At 51.1% G+C, this 25,266-nt stretch overlaps 1 protein-coding gene across 4 annotated transcripts; it reads left to right on the top strand.

The window, feature by feature from the left end:
* Positions 1-9,004: 9,004 nt before the first annotated feature.
* Positions 9,005-25,052, top strand: SHISA5 (shisa family member 5). Of its 4 annotated transcripts, XM_037850262.1 has the most exons (6): positions 9,048-9,324; positions 11,733-11,889; positions 18,308-18,391; positions 24,222-24,337; positions 24,518-24,730; positions 24,913-25,052. In XM_037850262.1, the coding sequence occupies exons 1-6, from the start codon at positions 9,261-9,263 to the stop codon at positions 24,990-24,992; spliced, it is 714 nt and encodes a 237-aa protein (XP_037706190.1). In that variant the 5' UTR covers positions 9,048-9,260; the 3' UTR covers positions 24,993-25,052. The 4 variants fall into 4 exon arrangements, with proteins under 4 accessions (XP_037706200.1, XP_037706190.1, XP_037706209.1 ...); XM_037850272.1 differs by lacking the exons at positions 9,048-9,324; positions 18,308-18,391 and adding an exon at positions 9,005-9,028; XM_037850281.1 differs by lacking the exons at positions 9,048-9,324; positions 11,733-11,889; positions 18,308-18,391 and adding an exon at positions 20,013-21,597.
* Positions 25,053-25,266: the final 214 nt, after the last annotated feature.

The following is a 25,266-nucleotide window of genomic DNA, read 5'->3' as shown; positions in this document are numbered from 1 at the left end:
CATTTGTTAAAGACCTACCCGGTGCTGAGAGGTAGGGATGCAGGAATAAGCACAACAGGCAAACTCTGCTGTCACGGAGCTGACATTTTCGTGGTGGGAGACACAGTAAACAAATAAAAAACAGCATGCGTCAGACCATGCTGGGAGAGAGGAAGGGGTGGGGAGGCCTCGCTGAGACGGTGACTGTGACATTGACCAAAGGCCTGGAGGAGGTGCAGGAGGAGTTCGAAGTCCCTGGGGGTGGGGGTGTGCCTGGAGAGCAGGGAATGAGGAGGACAACGACTGGGTCAGAGGGGGTCATGGGGTGTAGATGATGGGGGCTCCTGGAAGACAGAGGAGAGACTTGATCTGACAAATGTCTTAAAAGGATCCCTCTGGCTGCTGCTGAATCAAGAACAGACTAATGGGGTGGAGTGGAAGCCGAAGACCTGCCAGGAGGTGCTGTAGTAATGCAACAACAGAGCTGCTGATAAGTGGTTGTGTTGCTGGAAAGCAGTTTCACTGCCTGAAGCAGGCTGAAATCAATGTGGTGACACTGGTGCTTCAGAGAAAGGGCTTTATTTCAGGATCGCCAAGAAAGGAGACAGTTGTAAAAAAAATCTCCAATCTGTCTCCCTGAATCTAAAGAGTTTAGGGTTTTTATGGATTCAAACAAGGGGAGGTGGAGTTGTTACCATTACAATAACAAGTGTAAACACTGTAGTCAGCAGTTAGGGTTGGGTTCTGCATATACTTTGAAGGTAGAGCCAAGACTGGCTGATGGTTTGGATGAGGGCATGTGAGAAAGAGATGATGCTGAGGGATGGAGTTACCACTTATGGGTATGTGGAAGCTCATGGAGGAAGCAGTGGGTTTGGGGTGTGGTAGATTGAATTCTGTATCCCAGCAAGAAGACGTGTTCTTAATTTTAATCCACATTCCTGTGGGCATGAACCCATTTGTAAATAGGACCCTTTGAAGATGTTTTGTCTGTTAAGGTGTGGACTCATTCCAGAATAGGATCTGCTAAGATCTTCTAAGATCCTTTTTAGGTGTGGCCAAACTGAATTAGGGTGGGCCTTAATCTGTATGACTGGAAGTCTTAATAAGAGAGGAAAAATTCGGAAGCAGTCAGAGGAGTAAGAAGCCAGAAGCCAGCAGAAACTGGAAGAGGAGGCACAAGGAGAGAGAGCGACATACAAACCAAGGAACACCAAATGTTGCAGGAAGCCAGCACCAGAACGCTAGTCTTCAGGGAGAAAGTATAGCCCTACCCACACCTTGATTTTGAACTTCTAGCTTCTGAAACCATGAGACAATGAATTCCTATTGTTAGGCCAACCAGTGTGTGGTATTTGTCATAGCAGCCAGTAGCCAGAGAAACTAAGATGGAGTGAGGGTGGGTAAGGTGGTCAGGAGTTCAGTCAAAAGCATGTTAGGATGAGATGCCAGTTGGACATCCAGGTGGAGCTGCTGTCAGGACAATTGTATCTTTGAGTCTGGAATTGAAGGAAGAGACTTGGGCTGGAGATAAGCAAAGGCACTGTCAGCATATAGATGACATTTAAAGCCATGACACTGGAAGAGCTCTCCAAGGGGAATGTGACAGAGAAGAAATACAGCTTAAGGAATAAGCTCTGGGCACCTGGGACCCCATATCAAGTGCTTGAGATGAGGACAAATCAAGTAAAGGAGCCTAAGGAGTGACCAGGGAGAGGAGGAGACCTGGGACAGTGTGGGGACCTGGGAGCCCAAGTGAGGGGGTGTGTGAAGGAGGAGGGTGTGGCCAGTTGTGTCAGGTGAAGCTGATGGGTGGAGGAAGATGAGGACTTAGCGCTAACCATAGGATGTAGGTGTGTGCTGTCCACTTCCCCGGGGTCTTGTCTTTCCTGATCAGTGCCTAACGTTCACATAAAAGACCTGGTGAGATGGTAAATCCAACTAGTATTTTAATCTGGAACTCACAAAATCAGCCTTTGGATTCAATAATGGGCTACCTCAGCCTCTTGTCAAGAGATAAGAGACTACTTTAGCAAGGTCAAGAAAGTTTTCAGTTTGTGCCTTGACACACGCAGCTAAGAATTTGACCTCATCATTCCATCTCTAAGCTGTTTGGTGCTGTTAGAAGCAACCACCCAACACCCTAGTCCTTGCCTCCTCGGGCCCTCCATGCTATTCTAAGGCAGAGGCCCTTCATCTCCCAAAGCCTTGTCTTCCGTGAGCTCAGGAGTCCGTTTGCTGGGCTGGAGCACAGAAGCAAAGAGGGAGCTCTGGGGCTGCACCCTCACTGGGCTTCTACCAGGTGGGATCAGCAGGAGCAGCAGCCTCCACGTTCCCTGAGGATGTTCCCCCATCCCTGGCCTCACAGCCCCAAGACTCCACCAATTCAGCTGCCCCCCCATCCCAATTTATTTTCACCTTTAGATTTTGGCAACTGGACTGGGAGACGTGATCGACTGGAATATTGTTCAGCAAACATTATTCATCTCCCCTTACCCTTAGAGAATTAACACCCCAGGAGTGGCCCCCAACCAGAGGGGATGGGTGGGTGGGTGCCCCAACTTCCTGGCCTCTCTGTGGGACAATTCTGAGAAGGCACCAGCAGGGCTGGGTCCTGGCTGCCCACGGGGGTAACACACTCATTAACAAATGCTTTGGTGGCTTTTCTCTACCCCCATCTCACATCCCCATTTCCCTCATGGAGCTGTTCAGGACAAACTCCCAAATAAATGACTTCACCCCCAAATCCTTGTCTTTGGGTCTGCTGTGGCCCTGAGTACTGCTGGCTGGCTGTTTGGTGTCTGTTGTTCTTTCTCTGAGAAGCTGCCTCAATCAGATGCTTGACTGGACATGAGAACTGTGTGTCCGGCAGGCCCCTTGCTTCCCTGCTCACTGCATTTCCTGCTTGTGATTTTGCTTCTGCTTCTTGTCCCCTAACCCTGGCATCTTGCAGAGCGGGGCTGTGCTTCCCCAGACTCAGACTCCCCGCCTGTCTGGGACATGGAGGAAGAAAACCTGCCTCTGGAGCACGTGCAAGAGATGGTGTCCAGAGTCTGCACCAGAGTGAGGAGATGTGAGGGGGGGACCTGGACCAGGGGGGAGACACACAGGCTGGGGTTTGGGGCTGGTGAGGGTTCCAGGGCTGCTGGGGCAGTCAGGCAGGGTGCTGGGGGGTGTGGAAGCCAGCACCTGCCGTCTGCCTGCCGGTGAAGAGGCAGCTATGCAGCTCTTGGCACAGGGTCTCCAGCTGCCCAGGCAGTTGGCCAGGTTTTCCTTGGGTTCCTGTGGTCCCTAGTCTGTAGCGTTGTGAATCCACGGCTCTGTATATCAATGATTCCATGCTCTTGTGGAACAGTTTCCTTGTGGCTCTGTACTGTGTCCACAACTCCCTGTCTCAGAACTCCTTTTTCCAGGGCTTCATATGTCTAGGCCTGGTGTCCTAAACTGCCTGTTCCTTTGGCTTTGTGTTCCTGTGATTTGTTTTCAAGGTTCCTGGTATCTGTGGCTTCCGTGTTTCTTGTTTCCATGACTTCAGGCATCCGAGGTACTGTCGTGGCTTGTGTTCCTGTGTTCTGTGTGTCTGTGGAGCAGTGCCCAAGGCCACTGTGCCCTGTGACTGTGGGAGCCTGTGATGCTGTGACTCCACGGCTGAGTGTTGCATGGGGCCACTGCCCTGTGGTTTTGTGTGTCATGCTGCAGTGTCAGCCTGCATGTTTCTGTGGTTCTCCGCACAACCGCACATATCCTAGTAGTCTATCTGTGGCTGCATGTCCCCATGCTTCTCCTGTGGCTCCCCCATGGTCCCATATGTTGGGGATACAGTGCTTGTGACTTTGTGTATCCATGTTGCCCTCTGCCCACACTGTGGATGGGGTGTGCCGGGGATGGAGGGAAGGGCTCTCATGGAGGGCAGCCTTCAGCAGCCTGAGGGGAGGCCACAGGTATGCCTAAGCTTTGGGCCAGAGCTTCTTGCTGTGAGCATTCGGTGCTGCCTCCAGGCCCAGAACTTGGGTGCCTCTTCCTGTCCCCATGGAGCTGAGGGTTGCACATCTACAGTTTCTGCTGCACACAGCCCGCTGGGTCAGTCCTGGGCCACACCCATGCCACGTCACCCATACCCTGTCGGACTCTGTACTTTCTGGCCTCATTGGTGTGGCTGCAGCCCCTTTTCTCCAGCTTGGCTGTGGACTGCCCCACCAAGGTCCCAGCAGGCAACAGCCATTCTTATCAAGCTGGATATTCGAGGACAGTTTAGTAAAAGGGCCGTTTACAGAGCTGTAGGCTTGATGCAGCATCCCTGGGCTAGTTAGTGCCAGTGGGAGCCATTTCCACCCTGCAGCCTGTGGGGTGAAGGCAGAAAAAAGGATACTGGAACCTGGTGGGACCTCTTCCACCTCAGTTTCAGTTTCTAAAATCTGCCCACCAGAGGGATCTCCCTAAATCCAGGTCAGTCGCTCCCTGTGGCCTTCAAGATAAAGTCCCAATTTCTCAGCGTTTATGGCCCTGGATGGGACCCAGTGAGAGCTGCAGCAGGGGTGGGTGGGTGGGGGGACTGCCTACAGGAGCTGGGGCCTCTGCAGTGGCCTTGCAAGGAGGGAGCCAGGAAAGAACCTCACACATGCACTCTCCTTGCACCCTCTGACCTCCTGCCACTGCCTTTTTCTTTTTTAAATACAGTTTTATTGAGATACATTCACATACCCTACAGTCATCCACAGTGTACAATCAGTTGTTCACAGGACTATCATATAGTTGTGCATTCACCACAATAGATTTTTGAACATTTTCCTTATTTCAAAAGAAATAAAACTGAAAGTAAACAAAAAATCCTTAAAACATGCCATCCCCCCATCTCACCCTATTTTTCATTTAGTTTTTGTCCTCATTTTCCTACTCATCTCTTCATACACTGGATAAAGGGAGTGCGAGCCACCAGATTTTCACAATCACATGGTCATACAGTGTAAGCTACATAGTTATGCAATCGTCTTCAAGAATCAAGGCTATTTGGTTGCAGTTCAAGTTTCAGGTGTTTCCTTCTAGCTATTCCAATACACTAGAAACTAAAGAGGGATACCTATATAGCACATAAGAATGCATCCAGAGTGATCTCTCGATTCCATTTGAAATCTCTCAGCCACTTAAACTTTCTTTTGTTTCATTTCACTTCCTCCTTTTGGTCAAGAAGATTTTCTCAATCCCACGATGCTGGGCCCAGGCTCATCCCTGGGAGTCATGTCCCTCGTAGCAGGGAGGGCAGTAAGTTCATCTGCTGCTTGCTGCCCCTGCCTGTTATTGGAGGAGCCCGACAAGAAGCAAAGGATGAAGGAGCCCCCAGGACAGAGCAGGGTGGAGGGCGGACCCAGAGGGGAAAGTGGAAGACAACTGGGACAGGCCCCTACCATGTGCCAGGCCCAGGGTGGATGCCAGGGGCACCATGACTAAGGTTGACACGGCTCAGAGGGAGGCAGATGCACAAACAGCTACCATCCAGTGTGGTGAGTGCTGGCGTAGGGTTGTGAGTGTGTGTGTGTGTGTGTGTGTGTGTGTGTGCAGTTTGCACGGGGGTCTGGGACCACTGAGGGCAGCTCGTTCCTTGGGGGAGTGATTTAAGGCTGGTGCTCAAGGGACAGAGGACAGTGGGTTGAAGGGGATCCTTTAGTCACTGTTCAATGTTGTTAAGACCCTAGTGTGGGCACAGCCATGTGCTAGATATAGGAAACAGAGCTGGTCCCAGCTCATTGAACCTCCAAAGTAGCAGAAGACACCCACACAACCCAGGGTTGGTGGTGGGCTGGAAGAGTCACAGGGTCTGTGAGAACATGGAGAGAAGCCCTAACCCAGACTTGACATCCTGGGGGCCTTCCTGGAGGAGGTGGTGTTTAGGCTGCTATCTAAACAGTGAACCAGAGAGGGTGGGGGAAGGTGAGAGTGGGGGCTGCTGAGGCAAGGAAGCCTGAGGAGTCCTGTTCAGTGCTATCAGATTGAAATTGGAACTTTACCTTGAGAGCCATGGGGGACGTTGTAGAGTTTGGTGTAGGGGACGTGACTGATTTGCGCTTTAGGGAGATAGAGACAGTAAGCATGGGAGGCAGGTGGCGAGTCCCTACCTGGGTCAGTGGTGAATCAAAGAGTGTTCTAGAGGTGAAAGTGGCAGAGTGTTGGGGGAGTTGAGCAGCATGCCTGTGTGACCAGGAGGAGATGGGGAGACAGGTTTGGGGGAGGTGAGGGGCCTGCAGAGGCCCAGGAGTTCTTTGGAAAGGGAGCTCTGAGCTCTGGGAGTCCTCACAGTGTGGATGGTGGTGGATGAGGACTTGGACTTGGAGAGGACCTGGAGAGAATCTGGACAGCGTCCACCGTGCTGAGGCAGGATAGAATAGGACATCAAGGCTGTGGTCCCTGGGCTTCTATTCCACTTCAAAGGAGTTAACGCAAACCTGCAAAGCTTCAACTGCAGACTTCATGGAGCCAAAATTTCCCCTAAAGCTCTGAAGCCTCCCCAAACCATAAACACTTGTAAAATCATGGGCCCAAAGCAAATTCTCAGTTAATGACAAAAAGCATGGGATCATATGTGTTGTTAAACATCTGCCCAAAGACAAATTTTAGCTATGCAAATCTAAAATTAGATCACAAGTTCTAATCACCTGTGATAACTGTCTCCTCCTAGAACAAAGAAGACACCAGGTGTTCAAAGGTTGAGATAAGATCACAGTAAAACTTTCCTATGTAACAAGGCAGCCCACTCCCATCAGTGCGTGCTTCTCCCGAACATGCCCACACTATTCTCTTTAGGGTGTCTTCTTTCTTTTTTTCTTTAATGAACTTTACTACTTATTTCTACTGGCCACTCTCGTCTCTGAATTCTTTCCGTGCAAGAGTCCTGAACCTGGAATGGGGTTCTGCCTGGCACTGTTGCCAGCAGAGCGCAGGTTACAGTGCCTGGCAGTCTGGTGAGCAGTGAGCAGGTGAGCATGGACATGGTAGGGAGGGGGCAGGAGCAGAGGTGTGGGTGGGAGGTAAGGAAGGCGACAAACAGATGGTTCCAGGTCACCGGCAGGCAACGCGAGGCTGAAATGTGGAGGGAGAGGGTGGGGATCCAGGGGAGGGAACTGGGGTACCACTGGTCTCAAACAGGGAGTATGGGGTGGGGTGGGGGGCATGCCCTGAAATCAGGTGTGGGCTGTTTCAGGTAGGCCTGGTGGGAAAGGAGTGGAATTTAAGGTAGGCTCTCCCTGACGTTTTGATTTCTTCCTCCAAGCAGGGGAGAGGGGTGCCGTGGAGAGGGCTGATAAGAAATGACTGTTTGGGGGGGGGGGGGGGGGGGGGGGGGGTGGAGTCACGTGCACCCATCCCCACTGCCACAAACCCTCCATCCTGCTTCTGTGGCCTGGCATTCTTTCACTGGTCTGGTCCCGTCTGTCTGGGTCTTCACATCATGTGGCCTTGGATGGATTTGGGTCCCCTCGGTCTTGTTGAGACCCCAACATTTGACATAGGGAGTTTAGTTTCTGCCTTGGAGGGGCTGCTTTCCCCAGGCCACTTGTGGCAGTGACTGTTTCCAGGCTTCGCAGGCTTGGTGCACAGGGAATGCACACACATCAGATGTACGGATTATGATTTCTAAGCACTGGAGTGTCCTGGGCCCCTACCCCCTCCTGCCCATACGTGACCCTGGGTGGGTCCCGGAGAACTTGTTATATTTGATCATGAAGGTTTTCACATGGGCTTGTCCATGAGCTGTGGGCAGATGGAGGGGCACTGGGGGAGCCCAATACTAAAAAGATCAGGAAGGACGAGGCCATGGGAGAGGGGAGTGGGGGTATCAGAGGAGAGAGGCCAAGACAAGTGATGGGAGGCGAGAAAGGACAACACTTAGGAACTTGGCTGGAAGGGAGGGACTGGGTTATAAAGGGAATCCAGATTTGTAGATGGGGTTGCCAAATGGAGTGAGCAATCTCTGGGGAGGCAGAAGGGTGGGTACCAAGGTGTGGAGTGCAGATAAGAGTGGCTGCAGCTGTGGACGTGGAGGGGCATGTGGAAAAAGCAGATCTGGGTTGTGTCTAGCTGCAGAGTGGAGCTGAGGGGGCAGAGGCAGCCGGGAAGAGCCACCAGACCCCCACCCCACATCAGGGGCTGCATCCCGTGGAGGGGGCACTCTGCCTGGGGACAGTCACACCTCTGCCCTCAAGGATGGTGAGTCTTACACCCCTCCTGGTTAGGTGGTGATGGGGGTTATGGGGGACCCAGGCCCTCCTCTCTTTGTTCTCCCCCCAGCAGAGGGAACTGCACTGGGGATATCCCAGGTTGACCCTTGAGGTCTGCCTCTTTATCCACCACAATGCCCCTGTCCTCAGGTGAGAAACATGGGGTGGCACCTGGGGTCTATACCCAAGCTCAGGAGCCCTGTTAGTGTGAAGTTTCATGCTTTGTTGCCTTTAGTAAAATGTACTGACTGGCAGGGTGGACAGCAGGCCAGGAACCCAGGAGGTCCCAGCTCCCTTCCCCTGGCTCTGCCGGGACCCCTGTTCCACAGTGAGGGCAGGCAGTGACCTCCTGGGCGCCATTGCTCATCTTGGGGTGTCTTGTGCGAGCACGTGTTCCCCAGGCAGACAAGGCAGCAGACCCTGGGGCTCACCAGGAGGATGGAGGAGCCCATCTGGGGAGGGAAGTGGAGTGCCCTTAGGGCCCTGCTGGGCAGCCTCCCACTGGGCTTCCGGAAGGGAACCGGCATTTGTTGGGGACCCACTGTGTGCCAAGGTCTGCAGGGCGCCCGGTTCTGCAGCACTTCACCTGGTTCTCAGGTAGCCTTTGGGCCTCTGAGGAAACCCAGGCAGGGTGTGTTTATATGTGTGTGTGTGTGGCTGTCTGCTTGCCACACACAACAGGGTTCAAAAGTGTTAAGATGCACATTCCTGTGGGGGCCCCTTCCGGCCCCGCGTGATGGGGTCTGGGTCCCCCCATCCCAGCCCCACAGAATCCGGTGAACAAAGGGCAACTTCGGTGCATCGCCCCGCGCCCCCGCGCCTGCCCGCGTTGCCGGAAACAGGTTAGGAGTTTTCAAGCAGGTACAGGAGTGGGCCTGGCCCGGAGGCAGGGAAGGGCGCCCGCTTCCCCTCCCTGCCCTCCCTGCCCTCTCTCCCCTTCCCCTTTCCGTCCTGGGCGGGGGTTCCGGGCCCCGGCCGGGGCGGGGCGAGGCGAGGAAGCGGGTTGGCTGCCCGGGTTGCCGGAGGCTGCGGCAGCCCCAGCGACCCTGGGTTCTGCGTCCGCCCCGCCCCGCCATGGCTGCGCCGGCCCCCGCGCTGCGGATCCTGTTGCTGCTGCTGCTGCTGCCGCCGCCTCCAGGTGTGAGCCTCGGGGGGTGGGGAGGGGAGGCACGTCCACGTCCCAGCCGTCCCTGGAACAAGCTCGGGCAGCGCCAGCCCCACAGTGCCCCCCACCGAACCCTAATAACCCCAAGGCGGTCAGCGAACCCCCACATCTGACCTGTCTTCTATCCCAGCACCCCGTTGTGTCTGAACTGATACTGCCCAGAGCTGGGCAGCTGCCACCTTTCTTCTGTCCTGGGATTGGGGGTGGGGGTGGGGGGCTGCCCTCGCTCTGATTTTCCTGGGGATTGGGGCCCCCAGCTTCTGGGGGCCCCGCTGGTAGGAGACCCTTCCTGGGCTCAGCTGTGGGCAGTGGCCTGGCCCCCCCACCAGAGGTCTTCCCTCGCAGCCTCTGTTTACTGGCTGGGAGTTCCCCCTCCCTCCAGGCCCTTGAGTTCATGGAGACACCGGGTTGGAGGAGACGCCACTGTGTGGGTTGACTGTAGACAGATGATTCACGGCCTGGGGAGGGCAGGCTGGGGGCCTTTTAGGGGTGGGAATTGGAATAGCCCACTGCCCCAGCCTTGGGAAGCCAAAGCCCCCTCTGGGATGGGTGGCCTACTGGAGGGGAAGGGCTTTATTCCTAGGTGTTGGGGGAGTGAGAAGGGAGCATCTGGAGGGTCTGGGGGTGGGGGCTTGAGAAGGGGGAGCCCTGGACCCAGAATCAGCCAACCCCTGCCTGGAGTGAGCCTGTAGGAGGTCTGGAGAGGCTCATCCAGAGTATCTGGGAGTCAGAGCATTTGTACCATGGACTCTTGGCTCCAATGCTCACTGGTGTGTGTTTTCAGCTCCAGCCCAGAGGCTCTGACTGGGCCGTGCTCCTCCTGTAAAGACCCTGCCAGGTGGTATGGAGCATACTGACAATACCTGTTGGCAGTAGCCAGCTTGCTGGGCTGAGCCTGTAGGTGGTCCGAACCCCTGCCCCACAGCTTTGCCCAGAGCAGGGATCTGGCTTGAGCTGCCAAGAATAAATCAAAACCCCACCATACCTCCAGTTATCCCTTCTCAAGGGGTCACTCCATGCTTCCATCTTTTGGCTTCATTCCACCGATAGCCCGTGGGTGCATGATAAGACTGACCAGGCTGGGTCTCCGGACACCGTACGCTGCCTGGGGGCCTGGCCAAACTGGGTCTCCAGCAGCTGTGTGTCGTGTCAGGGCTGTTTCTGGGCCCATGCACCCACACCTCATCAGACCTGTCCCCAGCGTGCTGTAGGCATCTGTGCTTTTCTGGACTGGGTGTTCCATGTGGGGTCTGCCCAAAGAGGCCTGGGGACCATCCCTTCCTGTTTGTGGGCACTAGATCTCTATGAATGTAGCCTGAGGAGGCATGGGAACGTTTGGATGTAGCATCTTCCTGTGAGATTTGCTAACCTTGTGGTTACCCAAAGCTCTAGGTCATTTTCCATACTTGCCAGGCAGGTTCCCCCAGCATGACCTTGTGTGCTGGGGTCTGTCCCTCACTTCAAGCCTGGGAGGGTCCCTAGATTCCCACTCTGGCTGTGAGCCTTGTGATGGCTCCAGGGTTTGTGCTCCTTCTGGGGCTTGAGGTGGTGCCGTTACCTTGGAGCCCTGGCCACTGAGGACATAAACATCTCCTGGGCACCTACTCTAGACTTGGCCCAGAGCTCAGTGCTTTATGGACACTTATGAGTTCTATGGAATGGCCTTGGGTGTGTTGGTGGGTGTAGCTGGGGCTGATGGTAAATGGGTCAGGAGACAGGCTGCAGGGGGTGGGGTGGGATGGGGGAGGGATGGGGTGAGGTGGCCCCTGAAGTTAGTGTCCAGCAGGGGCTGAAGACACTGTGGCTGGATGATGGGACAGGGCAGGGGGTTAAGAACCGATGGTCCAGTGTCCGCCCCCAGCAGGTGATCAGGGGTATTACTGTTCAGCTCTGTGACTGCTGGGCTTGGGCGGCTTCTGGAAGAGGTGATCTTTGAGGAAGACCTTGAAGGATGAGTCTATTTGAAGGTGGGGGGTTGGGAAACAAACAAGAATATGGGCAGAGTTTACTAGGGGCTGGAAACTTGGTATGACCCTCAAGGCCCTCTGCAGCCTACATCCTCTTTCCTGGACTCTGGGCTTGATCTTGAGGCAGGAACCAGGGAAGATCTGAGAGTGGGAGTGGCCCAATCAGACTCACATTTAGAAAGGTCCCTTTCCCATCAGAAGGCAAGGAGGCACGTTGGGAAGGGAGGAAGCCCAGTTAGGGGTCCTTGGCTGCGTCTCAGGGGAAACGACAGACTTAGCAGGGCAGTGGCCAGAGGTTGGTGCGGCAGCTGGGAGATGGCCCAGCATGCTTGTGCCTCCCAGCTCTGCTGGGAGGTGCCGGGCTAGTTGGGGCATGGCTGAGGCAGCAGGTGAACGGCTGTTTCTTTGTTCCAGCCCATGGCGAGTTGTGTATGCCTTCCCGTGAAAACAGCCTTTTTCCTGAGGCCTGTCCTGAGTTTTGCTGTGGTACCTGTGATGACCAGTATTGCTGCTCTGATGTGTTGAAGAAATTTGAGTGGAATGTTGAAAACTGTGTGTTGCCTGGAGCCAGGTGGGTACACCAGTGGGTCACAGAGTGGGTAACCTGTTCCTGTTTCATGGCAGGAGACAGCATGGAAGATCAATAGCCCTACCCTTCTGGACTTTCAGTCCTCTCAAGATGGTGGCCGGGAGCATTGGCTCAGGAGGGACTGGGGAGCCCTCCTGTTCTGGGCTGGATTCCCCAGACCCTGCTCAAGTAGTCTCTTGCCCCTGTCTTCTCCACCCCTGGGGCTCCGGCTCCCTTAGCCCTGGGCCTGGGCAGCTTTCTCAGGTGTCAGTGGCCTCAGCTGGTCTTGGATGTGACTTTTACCAGCATGTCCTCAGGGTGGGCACCTTGACGTGAGTGTATTTTATGGTGCAGGCATGCACCTTGGGGCATGTTTGTGATTTGTGCACATACCATTTTGTGGGCCTTGGAGGGCACAGTGCCTAGGTGTGTGCCCCAGTGTGAGCTGTGCCTGTCTCCCCTTGGCACGGCCCATGGATTTGCACTGTGGCTTGGATGTGGACTTGTTTCATTTGGCTGAAACCAAGGTCCCAGGCCCCTGCACATGTCTCCCCTTGCCATGTTCTGCATTTCTTTTGTGTTTGATCTCAGGTATAGAGGGCCGAGGTAGTCATAGTTTGCATCATTGGTCCAGGCAAGGCACCCTTCTCCCTGCCCCATCTTATGTATTTATTTTCATCTCCTGTGTCCACTCCCATTTCCTTCTCACTCCATAGGTAACCAGTCTGCTGTGTTTAAGGTGTATACTTTTGATTTTGTGTTCTTGCAAAGTCTATATTGTTTTGTGGACACATTTTAGGGTGTAATGAACCCCCTTAAATTTTGCATTCAGTGCAGTGTTTTTATAAGACAATCACATTGCTGTGTGTAGAGCCGGCCCTTGCCCACTACTGCTGCATCATTTTTCAGGATGTGGTCCAGAATGTTGCCACCACAGATAACTGCGGTGGGCATCCTTGTATACTTCCTTCTACCTCCTTTTATGGAGCCATGTGAGAATTTCTTGGAAGTATACATGTGAGTAGAACTGCCAGGTAATAGAGATGCAAAGTTCTTTTGGAAATGGTTGCATGAGTCTACACACCTGCCAGCCATGCCTGAGATTCCTGATGGATCGTAGTCCATTTTTTACTTTCAACTTTTGGTATCCTTATATTTTAGATGTGTCAGTTTTTTGTTTTGTTTTGTTTTGTTTTAAAAATGCATTCCGGTGATTTTTAAAAAAAATCAGTAGCATTTATTCCATTTATATTTAATGTAATTACTGATATTCTGGGATTATATTTGCCATCTAATATTGTGCTATTTGTCTCTCTTCTGTATTTCTTTTTAATTTCTTATGTTGTTTTGATTTATTTTGATTTCCGTTCTTTATTCTACTGTGTACTTCTTCTTTTCTAATCTATATGCCTTTAATTTCTTTTTCTTGCCTCTTTGTACTGGCTAGATCCTCCAGTACAGTGTGGAATAGAAGTGGTGAGAGTGGCCATCCCTGTCTTTTTCCCAGTTTTAGGAGAAAGCATTCAGTCCTTCATCACTAAGTATGATGCTAGCCGTAGGTTTTTCATAGATGCCCTTGATCAGGTTGAGGAAGTTCCCTTCTATTCCTAGTTGGCTTGGAGTTTTTAATCATGAAGGGGTGTTGCATTTTGTCAAATGCTTTTCTGCATCTATAGAGATGATCATATGATTTTTCTATTTTTACTGCTAATATGATGAATTTGTTTTATTTCATTCTTAAAGAATATTTTGTCTGAGCTGAGGACTTAGGTTGGTGGTTATTTTCTCATAGCATAGTGAAGGTTCCATTCCAGTGTCTTCTGGCTGCCATTATTTCTGTTGAGAAGTCAGTTGTCAAATCATCTCTCATTTAAAAGTTTTTTCTTTGAGTGAGTGCTTTTAAAGATTTTTCTTGTCTTTGTTGGTTCTGCAGTTATACTCTCCTGTATCTAGGTATGCATTTCTGTTTTATTTATGCAGCTATGGATTTGTTGAGCTTCTTGAATCTGTGGTTTAGTGTCATCAGTTCCAGAAAATTCTCAGGCATTGCCTTTTTTTTTTTTTTTATTAAATTCATTTTTATTGAAATACATTCACACAACATACAATCATCCATGGTATACAATCCACTGTTCACAGTATGATAACATAGTTATGCGTTCATCACCACAATCTATCTCTGAACATTTTCCTTACATCAGAAAGAACTAGAACAAGAATAAAAAATAAAAGTGGAAAAAGAACACCCAAATCATCCCCCCATCCCACCCCATTGGTCCTTTAGTTTTTATCCCCATTTTTCTACTCATCCGTACACTAGATAAAGGGGGTGTGATCCACAAGGTCTTCACAATCACACTGTCACCCCTTGTAATCTACATTATTCTATAATTGTCTTCAGGAGTCCAGACTGCTGGGTTGGAGTTTGGTAGTTTCAGGTATTTACTTCTAGCTATTCCAGTACATTAAAGCCTAAGAGGTGTTATCTATATAGTGCATAAGAATGTCCACCAGAGTGACCTCTCGACTCCATTTGAAATCTCTCAGCCACTGAAACTATTTCGTCTCATTTTGCATCCCCCTTTTGGTCAAGAAGACACTCTCAGTCCCACGATGCCGGGTCCACATTCATCCCCGGGAGTCATACTCTGCATTGCCAGGGAGATTTACACCCCTGGGAGTCGGGTCACCACGTAGTGGTGGGAGGGGCAGCAAGTTCACCTGTCGAGATGGCTCAGTCTAGAGAGAGAGAGGGCCACATCTGAGCAACAAAGAGGTACTCAGGGGGAGACACTTAGGCACCATTATATGCAAGTTTAGACTCTCCTTTGTGGTAATGAGCTTCATAAGGGCAAGTCCCATGCTCGAGGGCTCAGCACATCAAACCTCCAGTCCCAATGTTTGTGACAACATCAACACCAGTCCAGGTGAGGATGTCCAACACATCCGCACCTTCCCCCAGATCCTTGGGGCTGGGGAGGGGGAGGCTGTAAATATATTTTTTATTATCTGCCCAAATTACTCTGGGATGTGTCACTATTTCACTCCAGCCCATACTAACCTACCGTATCTCACTTCCTATTCAAAGTTCCATGCAATTGTGGTGTTTGAACAAATCGACTGTAGAGTTGTACCATTTAGAAAATTTAGATCCTATACCAAATAGATATCTATTCCCTTGGTCTCATATGGAAGTTGAAGTTTTAAAACACAATCAGTTTCAACCTTTATCCTTTGGCCTGGCTTGCCCTGGTCTTAACCAGACCTGCTTCATTCATATCACTAATTAAAGTCTGGGCTCTTTTTCAGCTTTTTTTTTTTTTTTTTGACAGTGGCTGTATGCACTAATACTGACATTCATATCTGCCGAGCTCTAGCTCTGAGTTTCAGGTGTCTCAGAGATATGCATTGTTCCAGAGACCAATCAGGTTATACGCTAGGGGATCAGCATCTCAAAGTTTAGAGATAGGCATTACAATTCGGGGATAAAGTTAACTTACAATCTAGGGACTATTACAATTATTATGTCCACGTTAGGCTATGTTCTAAGATTCAATTCTGAGTTTACACATTGTATTTAGTTCATATTGGTGAGGCATCATCCCTCTCACCATGTTTTCTCCAACACTTTTACTCCTATATATATATTTTCCTACAATTTTATAGAGTTATATTCACATACCATACATTTATCCACAGTGTACAATTAAGTTGTACATTTATCCCCACAATCAGCACTTCAGCATACTGATTACTACAAGAAAAATTGTTTTTTTTTTAGCAATAAGAAAAAAATGATAAAAAGAAAAATAACATGTCATACAATACAATATACTAGTAAGGACAGCAAATAACACCACTACCAAGAATCCCATATTCCTCCCCTATATCCCCCTCTCATATACATTTAGCATTGGCATATAGGCATTGCCTTTTTAAATATTGCCTCTTCCTTATTCTAATTCTTCGTTCCTACTGGGATTCTGATTAGAGATGTATCACATCTTCTCATTCCAATGCCTATGTCTCCTAGCCTCTTCATATTTTCATCTCTGTGCTGCAACTCTCAGTTCACCTAATTCATTCTTCACCTGTGTCTAATCTACTGTATCTACTGTTAAACCCACCCACTGAAGTTTGTTTTTATACTGTAACATTGTGAAATACAACTCACATCCAGAAAAGTACACAAAATAAATGTACGACTCAGTGATTTATCTCAAAGCAAATATATGCATAACTACCATCCAGGTTGAGACATGGACCATTACCAGCACCTCAGAAGCCCTTTTGAACCCACTCTTGAATCACTGTCCCTCCTCCCACTCCCCAAAACGTAACTGTTAGTCTGAATTTCTAAATTTTGTACAACCTTACTTATCTTTAGACTTGCAGTACTCAAGCATGCATACCTAAACCCCAAATTTAGTTTTGCCTTTTTGGGGCATCTTAAAAGAAAAACTTGTTAAGTCGATGTTTAGCATACAGACATAGAAGTACACAAATCTTAAATGTACGGTTCAGTCACAGAGTAAACACACCACCACATAATCATCATCCATCCAGGTCAAGCACCCCAGAAGCCCATTTTGTGTCTGGCTTCTTTTACTCAACATTGATGAGACTCGTCTAGATTGTGTGTAACAGTTGTTTGTTCATTTCCCTTTCGGTGTATCCATTCCAATGTTGATGAACATCTGAATTCTTTCCCTTGTTTGGTTATTACAAATAATGCTTCTGTGAACATTCTTGTAAATGTCTTTTGGTGCACATGTGTTTGCATTTCTCTTAAGTATATAACTAATAGTGGAAGTAGGGAGCAAGCTTCATTTTTTAATATGGATATCCAATTGACCCAGCAACGTTTTTCAAGAAAACTGTCCCTTTTCCATTACTCTGCAGTGCCAACTTTGTTATAAATTAAATATCCGTCTGCATGGATGTGTCTCTAACTTCTCTATCCTGTTGCCTTGGTCTGTTTGTCTATCCTTGTGCTAATACTAGACTCTTAATTACTATAGCTTTATAATAAGGATTGATAGTCTTATTAAATATTTTGTTGGCTATTTTTGGCTTTTTATATTCCATATGAATTTTAGAATCAACTTGTCAATAAAAATCAGCTTTGGATCTATGGATAATTTTCATTAAAATTAAAATTTTGCTATTTGAATCTTATAATTCACGAACATGATATATTTGCACATGAATTTAGTTTTTTTTTTTCCATTTTCTCTTAATTATGTGTTATAGTTTTCTGTCTTAAAGCCTTGAACATCTTTCATTATATTTTTTTCCCAGGTGTTTGATTTTTTTTTTGGATGGTACTGTAAATGGTATAGTTTTAAATGTTCATTTTAAATTGTTTATTGATATATGGAAATACAATTAATTTTTATAAAATGACTTTGTATCCAGGGAACTTACTAAATTTAGTTACTTATTTGAATGATTTAATTGTAGATTCTTTAGGATTTTTTACATACACATCACATCAGCTGCAAATAATGACAGCTTTATTTCCTCCATTCTAATTCTTATGCTTTTTATTAATTTTTCTTGTCTTATTGCACTGGCTAGGATCTCAAGTATAATTTTGATTAGAAGCAGTGATGCACAGCATTCATTTGTTGGCCTCAGAGTGAAGGCTTTCATCATTTCACCACTAAAAAATAATGTTTGCTGTAATGTTTTACATAGACCCTTTTATGAAAGTTTTTGCTATTCTGAATAGAACCTTTCTTTCACAAGTTTTTGTGATTTATAATGGGTTTGATTTGCAATTCCCTAATCACTAGTGATGTTGAGCATCATCTTTTCATGTGTTTCTTGGTCATTTGTGTATTTTCTTTAAGGAGATGTCTATTCAAGTCCTTTGTCCATTTTTAAATTGGGTTGTTTGGCTTTTTGTTGTTCAGTTGTAGGAGTTTTTTTAATGTATACTGGACATTAAGTCCTTATTGGATATATGACTTGCAAATATTTTCTCTCATTCTGTAGGTTATTTTTTCAGTTTCTTGATATGTCTCATCTGTTTTTAAACTAAACTATTTTCTGATACATGCTATTAAAGATAAAGTTTCTGCTAAGAACTATTTTGGCTGTGTTTTACAAATTTTGACCATCATCATTCAGTTCTACATATTTCTTAATTTCCTTTATGATTTCTTATCTAACCCCCAGGTTTTTTGCTTTTTTTTTTTTTTTGTACTGTGTTTCCCTAGGCATTTTTAGTACTTGTTTTTTTTTGTTGTTTTATAACTTTGTGGTGTTGCAGTCTGAGAAGCTGGTCTGTGTGATACCCATCTTCAGGAGTCATTGAGGTTACCTCTGCAACCCGATTTGTGGTCTGCTTTTGTGCATGTTCCTGGTGTGCTAGGTGGGGTGTGCATGTGTTAATCATGAGGCTTCCTCTTTGCAGTGTGGCCGATGCCATAGAGTCACTGAGAGAGCTGACCTCGGCGCAGGGATCTCACTCCTTCCTGGACAGTGACCCCATGTCAGGGTAAATAAAGCCGGCAGGCTGGGTGCATCTTCCTGGCAGAGGTGACAAGGGGACTCGGGTGGGTTGGGGTAAGGGCTCTGGGGACTGGGAGGGCCCGGAATCATTGGGGTGGGGCCCTGGAGGAGCTGTCACCATGCCCAACCACCAGCACCCTTGATCCTTACATTGGAAAACTGTGTCTTTGTGCTGGTGTGGTGATGATACAGATGCCTGTGGTTGGGGGTTGATAATTAAGGGTCGAATATGGGGGTCCACACTGATCTACATGATGGGATGGGCAGTAGGTGACTGATGGGTAAAGGTGATAGGGGAGAGAGTGACGTGATAGGGCCACAGTGTGGAGGGAGGGTGATGGTGATAGAGTCATGGCAGCAGAGATGAGGTGATGGTAGATGGTGGTGGGTATATGGTGATGGGGGGCAGTGGTGGTGATAGTGATGGGGCTGTGATGGCAGGAGTATGATGATGATAGTGGTGGGTAGATGATGATGGAGCAGCATGGTGGAGTTGAGGCAGTGGGAGTGACGGTGGTGATGGGGCATAGTGGCAAGGTGAAGATGCTGGGGCAACTGATGATACCATGGTTCCCATGTCAAGGTTCAAGGTTGTGGTTACTGTGTTGGGGCCTTCATATCAGGGGGCCAGGAAACAACCCAGCCCCCCAATCTCCCATCCTTTTGGCCTTGCTTTGTTGCCACTCTGAAAGGTGCAGCCACATGCGTTTTCCTGGCTCCACGTGCCCTCCAACCCCTGCCCTGGTGGATCTAGAAGCCCCTCTTGGGAGAAGGCCCACCCACCCCTGGTTGCCTGTTGGAGGAAGAGGCTTTGGGCTCCAGGCCTGTTTAAGGGCTTGGGTTCTTGTCCTGCCCTATGTGTCTGTCAGCCACAAATCAGGGCTGTGCCCCCTCCTCAGCACCCCAAAGCTGGGCCCACCTCTGCTCTGAAGTTGATCCTGCTCTCTGGAGCAGGGAGACCCTGATGCACACCTCCCACCACATCCGGAGAACATCCTTCCTCACTGAGGCCCCAAAAACGTGGGCTTGCAGACCCCACCAGAAATTCTGACTCCCAGGCAGGGTTGGGGCATCTGCAGCTCAGAGGCAGCTCCCAAGCGGACTTCATCCCGAGGCAGAGGCCACCACGGAGGGCTCTGGGCAGTGCTGGGGTCTGAATGGTGCTTTGAGAAGAAGCCCACTCTGTCTGCCTTGTGGAGGGTCGAGAGAGCAAGCCAGGAGGGCATGTGGGGTGTAGCAGGGTGGGAGGCAGTGCTGTTTCCGGGTCAGAGGTGTTGGAGGCCAGAGGAAGGCCGGGTGAGGCTGGTGACCCACACCGAGCAGCTGCTGGCAAAAAGGGGCTGGGGGATGCCCTGGTCTCTGCTCCAGCGACGCGATGGGGCGGGAGGTCAGCCCTGCGCCTGGAGGCAGGACGGGGAGCAGGTTTTGGGTGCAGAGCTCTGGTTTGGGGGTGCTGAGTATGTCGGGGGCTGCATCTGAGGATCAGCAGCATTTGAGGAGCAGCTGCAGGAGGTGAGAGGTGAGTTCTGAGGGGTGGGAGGGGCCAGGAAGGAGGCCTTGGCCGAGCCTCCCAGTCAGAAGTGGATCAGGGGAGCATAGACAACTCTGGCTGTGAGTGGTCAGGAGTGAGAGAGGAGTTACTGGAGGAGCCAGTATGAACAAAGGAGTCCCCGACCCCCCCACTCCCCCAGCCCCTGAGTAGTGGAGACTTGAGCTGGGAAAGTGGCACGAGGGAACAATGCAGAAGGAGGGCCCCTAGGGATAGAGGAGGAGGAGTGGCTTCCCTGGGCTTTGGCAGCAGGAGGAGACTGGGGCCCAGCTCGGAGTGCCCTCCATCCCCGCGGTACACACGGGACCGGATCTGCAAGGCCCTGCCTGTGTCCTGCCCCCGCCCGCCTCCTTCGGCCCGTCACTGGGAAGTGCAGCCACTGAGAGTCCTGCTGCGGCCCCATCCTCCTCACCCCCATCCCCACCCGGCCGCTCCTCTTCTTTGTTCTTACAGGTCCTGGCCTGTAAAGGTTTAGAGGCACGAGAAGCAGGTGCTGGGAGGGTAGAGGGATGGGTCAGCAATGACTCCTCCTAGGAACGCCCTCAAGGGGCCACCTGTCCGTGGCCTTGGGTGATTGAGAGATTCCCCACAGAGGATAGACCCTGCACCAGCTCTGCCCCCATCCCCCACCCCCTTCTTTCCTACTCCTTGGGCTCTTGCCTCGGATCTCCCTCTGGGTGACTCCTCAGGTTCTCCAAGAACAGGTACTGGGGTTAGAGCACAGGGCTCCAGACGAGCACACCCTGCCCAGCCCTGAGACACCGTCACAGCCTGGATGGGTTGTGTCCCCCCTCGACGTGGCCACTGTGGCCACAACCACTGTGCCCCTCCAGAGTGTGGGTGTGGTTGGTACCCGAGGGCTCTGTGTTGGCCGGGGTCTTGTCCCCCTGCCCAGGCTCTGGCAGGTGAACCCCACGGTAGCCTCATGGCCATTCGCATCTTATTTCTGCCCCGAGGGCTTCCTTGGTTCCCCTATTGTGGTTCTTCTGGATCCAAATTTCATTGTCCTCTCCTAGCTTCTTGCCATTCAAGGGGCTGTCAGGTGTTTTAAAGCACCAGAATGGTACAACCTCTGACCTCAGGCCCCCTGGCAGGCCACTACTGTCCCCTCTGTGACAATGCAGGGGAAAGGCCTGGAGAGCCATTGGGGGAGGCGTGGGCACAGCGAGCCCTCAGTCGTCCTTTCTGCAGTCCTCAGATCAGCATGTACGGTGTGCACGGCCCACTCTGGTGCTTTTCCCGGACAGTGTGCTGTGTTCCGGTTCCATGGGCAGCCCTTTCACAATCTGAACATTGTGAGCCTTGGCCTCCTGGAAGCTGCCCAGTTCTCCCCAAGCCGTGCAGTCCTGCCGCCAATCCTGGCTGGGCTGTTGCACCTCAGGGCTTCTGTCCCCTCCCTCCTGGCCTGACCCTGTCTACTGAGCTTGGCCTTTGGACTCGGTGGCCTGGGAGGACCCCCAGCTTTGGGAAGCCCCATTCCTTCCTCAGTGCTGGGCTCTCATGGAGGTGTGGCTGCATCTGCACCGAGGCCTGGTGTGGCCAAGTGGCCTGCCTGCCACGCTCCGAGACCATCTCTCAAATGTGCTTCCTCAGAGCATCAGGCCTGGCTGTGCTGCTGCATGCTGCCCAGAACCTGAGTGGAGGTATTTGTTCATTTATCAGATGTTTGTGAGAGCCTACTGTATGCCAGGTGCTGGATACAGTGAATGACCCAAGTAGATACAGACTATGCCCCTGTGAAATCCACAGGCTGCAGGGGAGATGCACATTAATCAAATGTACACGCAGAGGAGTATTTGTTTGTAAACTGAGGTAGAAAGGAGTTTGATTCTGTAAGAGTGTTACCATGGAGGCTAACCTCACCTGGGTCATCAGGGACGGCGTCTCCAAGTGAGTAATGCTTTGAGCTGCAGTCTGCGTGGCTGGGAGGGAGAAGGCCGATCAGGCAGGAGGAGCTGCATGTGCAGAGGCCCCAGGGCAGGACAGAGCTTGGTGCTTTCAGAAGCTGGAGGCAGGTAATGTGTCTGGATTGTAGGGAGAGTGGGAGGCCCAGACCACACAGGGCCTTGTGGGTCTGGCAAGGAATTTTATCTTATTTATTATTAAGTTAAAGATTAAAGTTTGCTTTATTGTACGTGTTACTGTCTGGTGAGGCAAGTCCCAGATTCTTCTTTTTTTCTTTTATTGTCAACTATAATAAATATACAGAAAAGTACAGGTACACATGCATACACACATCCATTAACAAGTAATTATAAAGCAAATTCCTGTGTAATCCCAAGAACAGCAGGAGCCATGGAAGGTTTTTGAGCAGAGGAGTGGCGTGTACAAATCCGGCAGGGCAGCCAGGGGGACTTCAGGAGGTGGCTGCCTCATCCTGGCAAGGCAGGTTCGTGGCGTGGAGAGTGCTCTAGTGGGAGAGGAGTTGCAGAGGGGCTGGGCTGGACGGGGCTCCTGTTATCAGCCGGGGCCCCAGGATCCCAGAGGCCTGGATCCATGAAGGTGGTTATCAAGGGGGACCACTGGAACAGGACTGGCCAGCTGAGCAGGGTGTGGTTCAGGCATGTTGAGGCTGGGGTGACTCTCAGACCCTCTAGTGGCGATGTCCTGGTCAGTGGGCTGGACATATTGCAGCTCAGAGGCCAGGCCTGGGCAGATGAGGCTAGGGGAGGCAGCTGTGGGAAGCAGAGCATCTCAGCCTCCCCTCCTGCCTCCCTCCTGGCTGTTGGTGCATCCTGTGTCTTTAAGAGGGTGACTTCCTGGGCCATGTGCGCCTGTCCTTCCTGCCGCTGACGTCAGAGATCAGGGGGAGGACTGAGGAGGTTTGCTTTCCTTTTCCCTGAAAGGGGAGGTGATTGGAACCGTGTGCCCCCTGATGGGAAGAGAGGAAGTCTGGGGGTGCAGGAGGCCCCTAGGTGAAGGTGGAGGCTAACATGGGGTGAGCTTGGGTACCATACTGTGTGTGTGTGTGTGTGTGTGTGTTTGTGAGAGAGAGAGAGGGAGGGAGATTGACGATGGCCCGGCAGTGGCCCCAGCCGCCAGTCTCACGTGTCTGTGATATTGTGTGTGTGTGTGTGTGTGTGTGTGTGTGTGTGTGTGTGTGTGTGTCTCTGTCTGTGTCTGTGTCTGTGTCTGTTCCCAGAGCCAGAGGAGGGGCAGCCTCTGGTTGGACAGGAAGGGCACCTCCTGACTCTGAAAGTCCTGTTTTGCAAATGAATGGTTGGGTATTTTGGGGTCTGGAGAGTGAAGCCTGTGTCCCTAGGTCTGTCCTGAGGCTGTGCGTGCTGGGCCCTGCCGAGGTTGTGCTCTGTCTTGGGGCTGGTGAGGCGGAAGCCCCTTGCTCTAGGATGGGGCAGAGCACTGCCCCCACACCCCCAGGCTTCCGGGCTGGTGGATGTCCTGCAGTTACAAAACTTCTTCAATTTTTGCATCAGTTACCACTTTTGCATCTGTTTTATTAGAATAAAGCTTGTCCTCACATTGGGAACCTGAGACGATAGTTAGGGGCTCTCTGCTTTTGAAAGTCAGTTTTGGCCAAGGCCAGCTGGGGGCCTGATTTCTCAAAGGGCAGGCCCTCCACTCATCGCAGTCCTTGCTGGGGGGCCTGGGTCAGGAAAAGAGGCCCTTCTCCCAGAAAGCACCCACCTCTAGCCCGTCCAGAGCCCGTCCAGAGCATACCTCTGCCTCCCAATTCTCACCTGTAGTCATGCTGGTCAGACTGGGCAGCCCAGGGATGTGTGTGGATTTCTGGCACATGGCTTAGCCCACAGCAGGCTTGCTGTGACTGGCCACTGGCATCTGCCTGGGGCTGGAGCTGGGGCAGAGCTCACAGCCACTTCTCCTGTGGCCACATGGGCCTTGCTTTCCTGGAACTTCTCTTCCTACACCGGGCTGGGGGCTCCTGCCCACTGTGAGTTTTGGCTCGAATCACACACTGCCTGGCTTGGGGCGCAAGTTCAATGAACAACCACTGATTAGTTGATGTGTGTAATGGGGGGGGGCGGTGCTTGAAAAAACCCCCTCCTGTGCTCCTTAGGGGGTAGGGTTCAGACCCTGGGCAAGTTGCCTTACATACACAAACAACCCTATTTTACACATGGGGAAACTGAGGCTGAAACAGGTTCAAGCTACACACCAGGAAGCTGCTGTATCTGTATCACCCGAGGTCTGTTCTGGCAAGAGGGGTGCCCCTGGGAATGGGTAAGGTGTGGATTGCTAGTCCTGGGAATGGGTGAGAGGCCCCTGGTCATGACTGGCTCCCTGGCAGGTTCGGGGCGACCGTGGCCATCGGCTTGACCATCTTTGTGCTCTCTGTTGTCACCATCATCATCTGCTTCACTTGCTCCTGCTGCTGTTTGTACAAGATGTGCCGCCGACCCCGTCGTAAGCATGCCCACTCCCATCCTGCCTGCTGGGATCTCCTGTGCGGGGGTTTGGACCCCTGGGTGGGCAGGGGTAGTTAACCAGGGTTCTTCTGCTTTGGCTGAGTTGAAGGGTGGGGTGGCAAGCCTGGCCCCCAGGACCTGGGGATATGGAGGGTCCTGACCAGGGTTCTCTTTGCAGCGGTCGTGACCACCACCACATCCACCACTGTGGTGCACAGCCCATACCCACAGGCTCCAAGTATGCCACCCAGCTACCCTGGACCGACGTACCAGGGCTACCACCCCATGCCCCCCCAGCCAGGGATGCCGGTAGCACCCTACCCAACGCAGTACCCACCGCCCTACCCGACCCAGCCCTTGGGCCCGCCTGCCTACCAGGAGACTTTGTCTGGTGAGTTCCATGGCTGACTCTGTGACCCCCTTGGACCCCTGAAGCCAGTGCTCCCACCCTAGACCCTCATAGGGCATCCATCCCAGACTGCATGGCTAAATAGGCCATCTCCCCTTTCCTGCCAGCCTACCCACTTATAGCCCATGGTGCTCAGAGCCAACCAGTGTCCTCTTTATTTTCAGGAGATGCAGCCATGCTCTACCCTGCCAGCCAGCCTCCTTACAACCCGGCCTACATGGATCCCCCAAAGGCAGCCCCCTGAGCAGTCTGGCTGCCACTGTGATTGTGTTATGTGTGAGTGCATGGTGGGCACAGTTCTTTCCTGCCCCGTGCGCGGTGTGTATATGTGTGTTCTGTCTCTACACATGGCTTCCTTTGATGCTGTTGAGGTCAAGAACAATCCTTGCCAGAGTGGGCTGGGACTAAACTTTTTGCCCTCTTACTCACTTGAAATTATGCTTCCTGAAATCTCAAGCAAAACTCAAAGAATTGAGAGTGGGGGTTATTTTCTTAAATGCCCCAGAGAGATCAGGGGG

This window comes from Choloepus didactylus, chromosome 1 (genome assembly GCF_015220235.1).
Source record: "Choloepus didactylus isolate mChoDid1 chromosome 1, mChoDid1.pri, whole genome shotgun sequence".
NCBI classification, from domain to species: Eukaryota; Metazoa; Chordata; class Mammalia; order Pilosa; family Megalonychidae; genus Choloepus; species Choloepus didactylus.
The sequence above is the reverse complement of the archived record's forward strand: the minus strand, read 5'-3'. Positions and strand labels throughout refer to the sequence as shown.

What these genes read in the sequence shown, in the direction of transcription:
- SHISA5 (XM_037850262.1), top strand. Translation starts at nt 9,261, where the DNA reads ATGGCTGCGCCGGCCCCCGCGCTGCGGATCCTGTTGCTGCTGCTGCTG. An exon ending in GCTGCTGCCGCCGCCTCCAG is followed by an intron (nt 9,325 to 11,732) that starts GTGTGAGCCTCG and finishes TCTTTGTTCCAG; the next exon opens with CCCATGGCGAGTTGTGTATG. An exon ending in CTACCAGGAGACTTTGTCTG is followed by an intron (nt 24,731 to 24,912) that starts GTGAGTTCCATG and finishes CTTTATTTTCAG; the next exon opens with GAGATGCAGCCATGCTCTAC.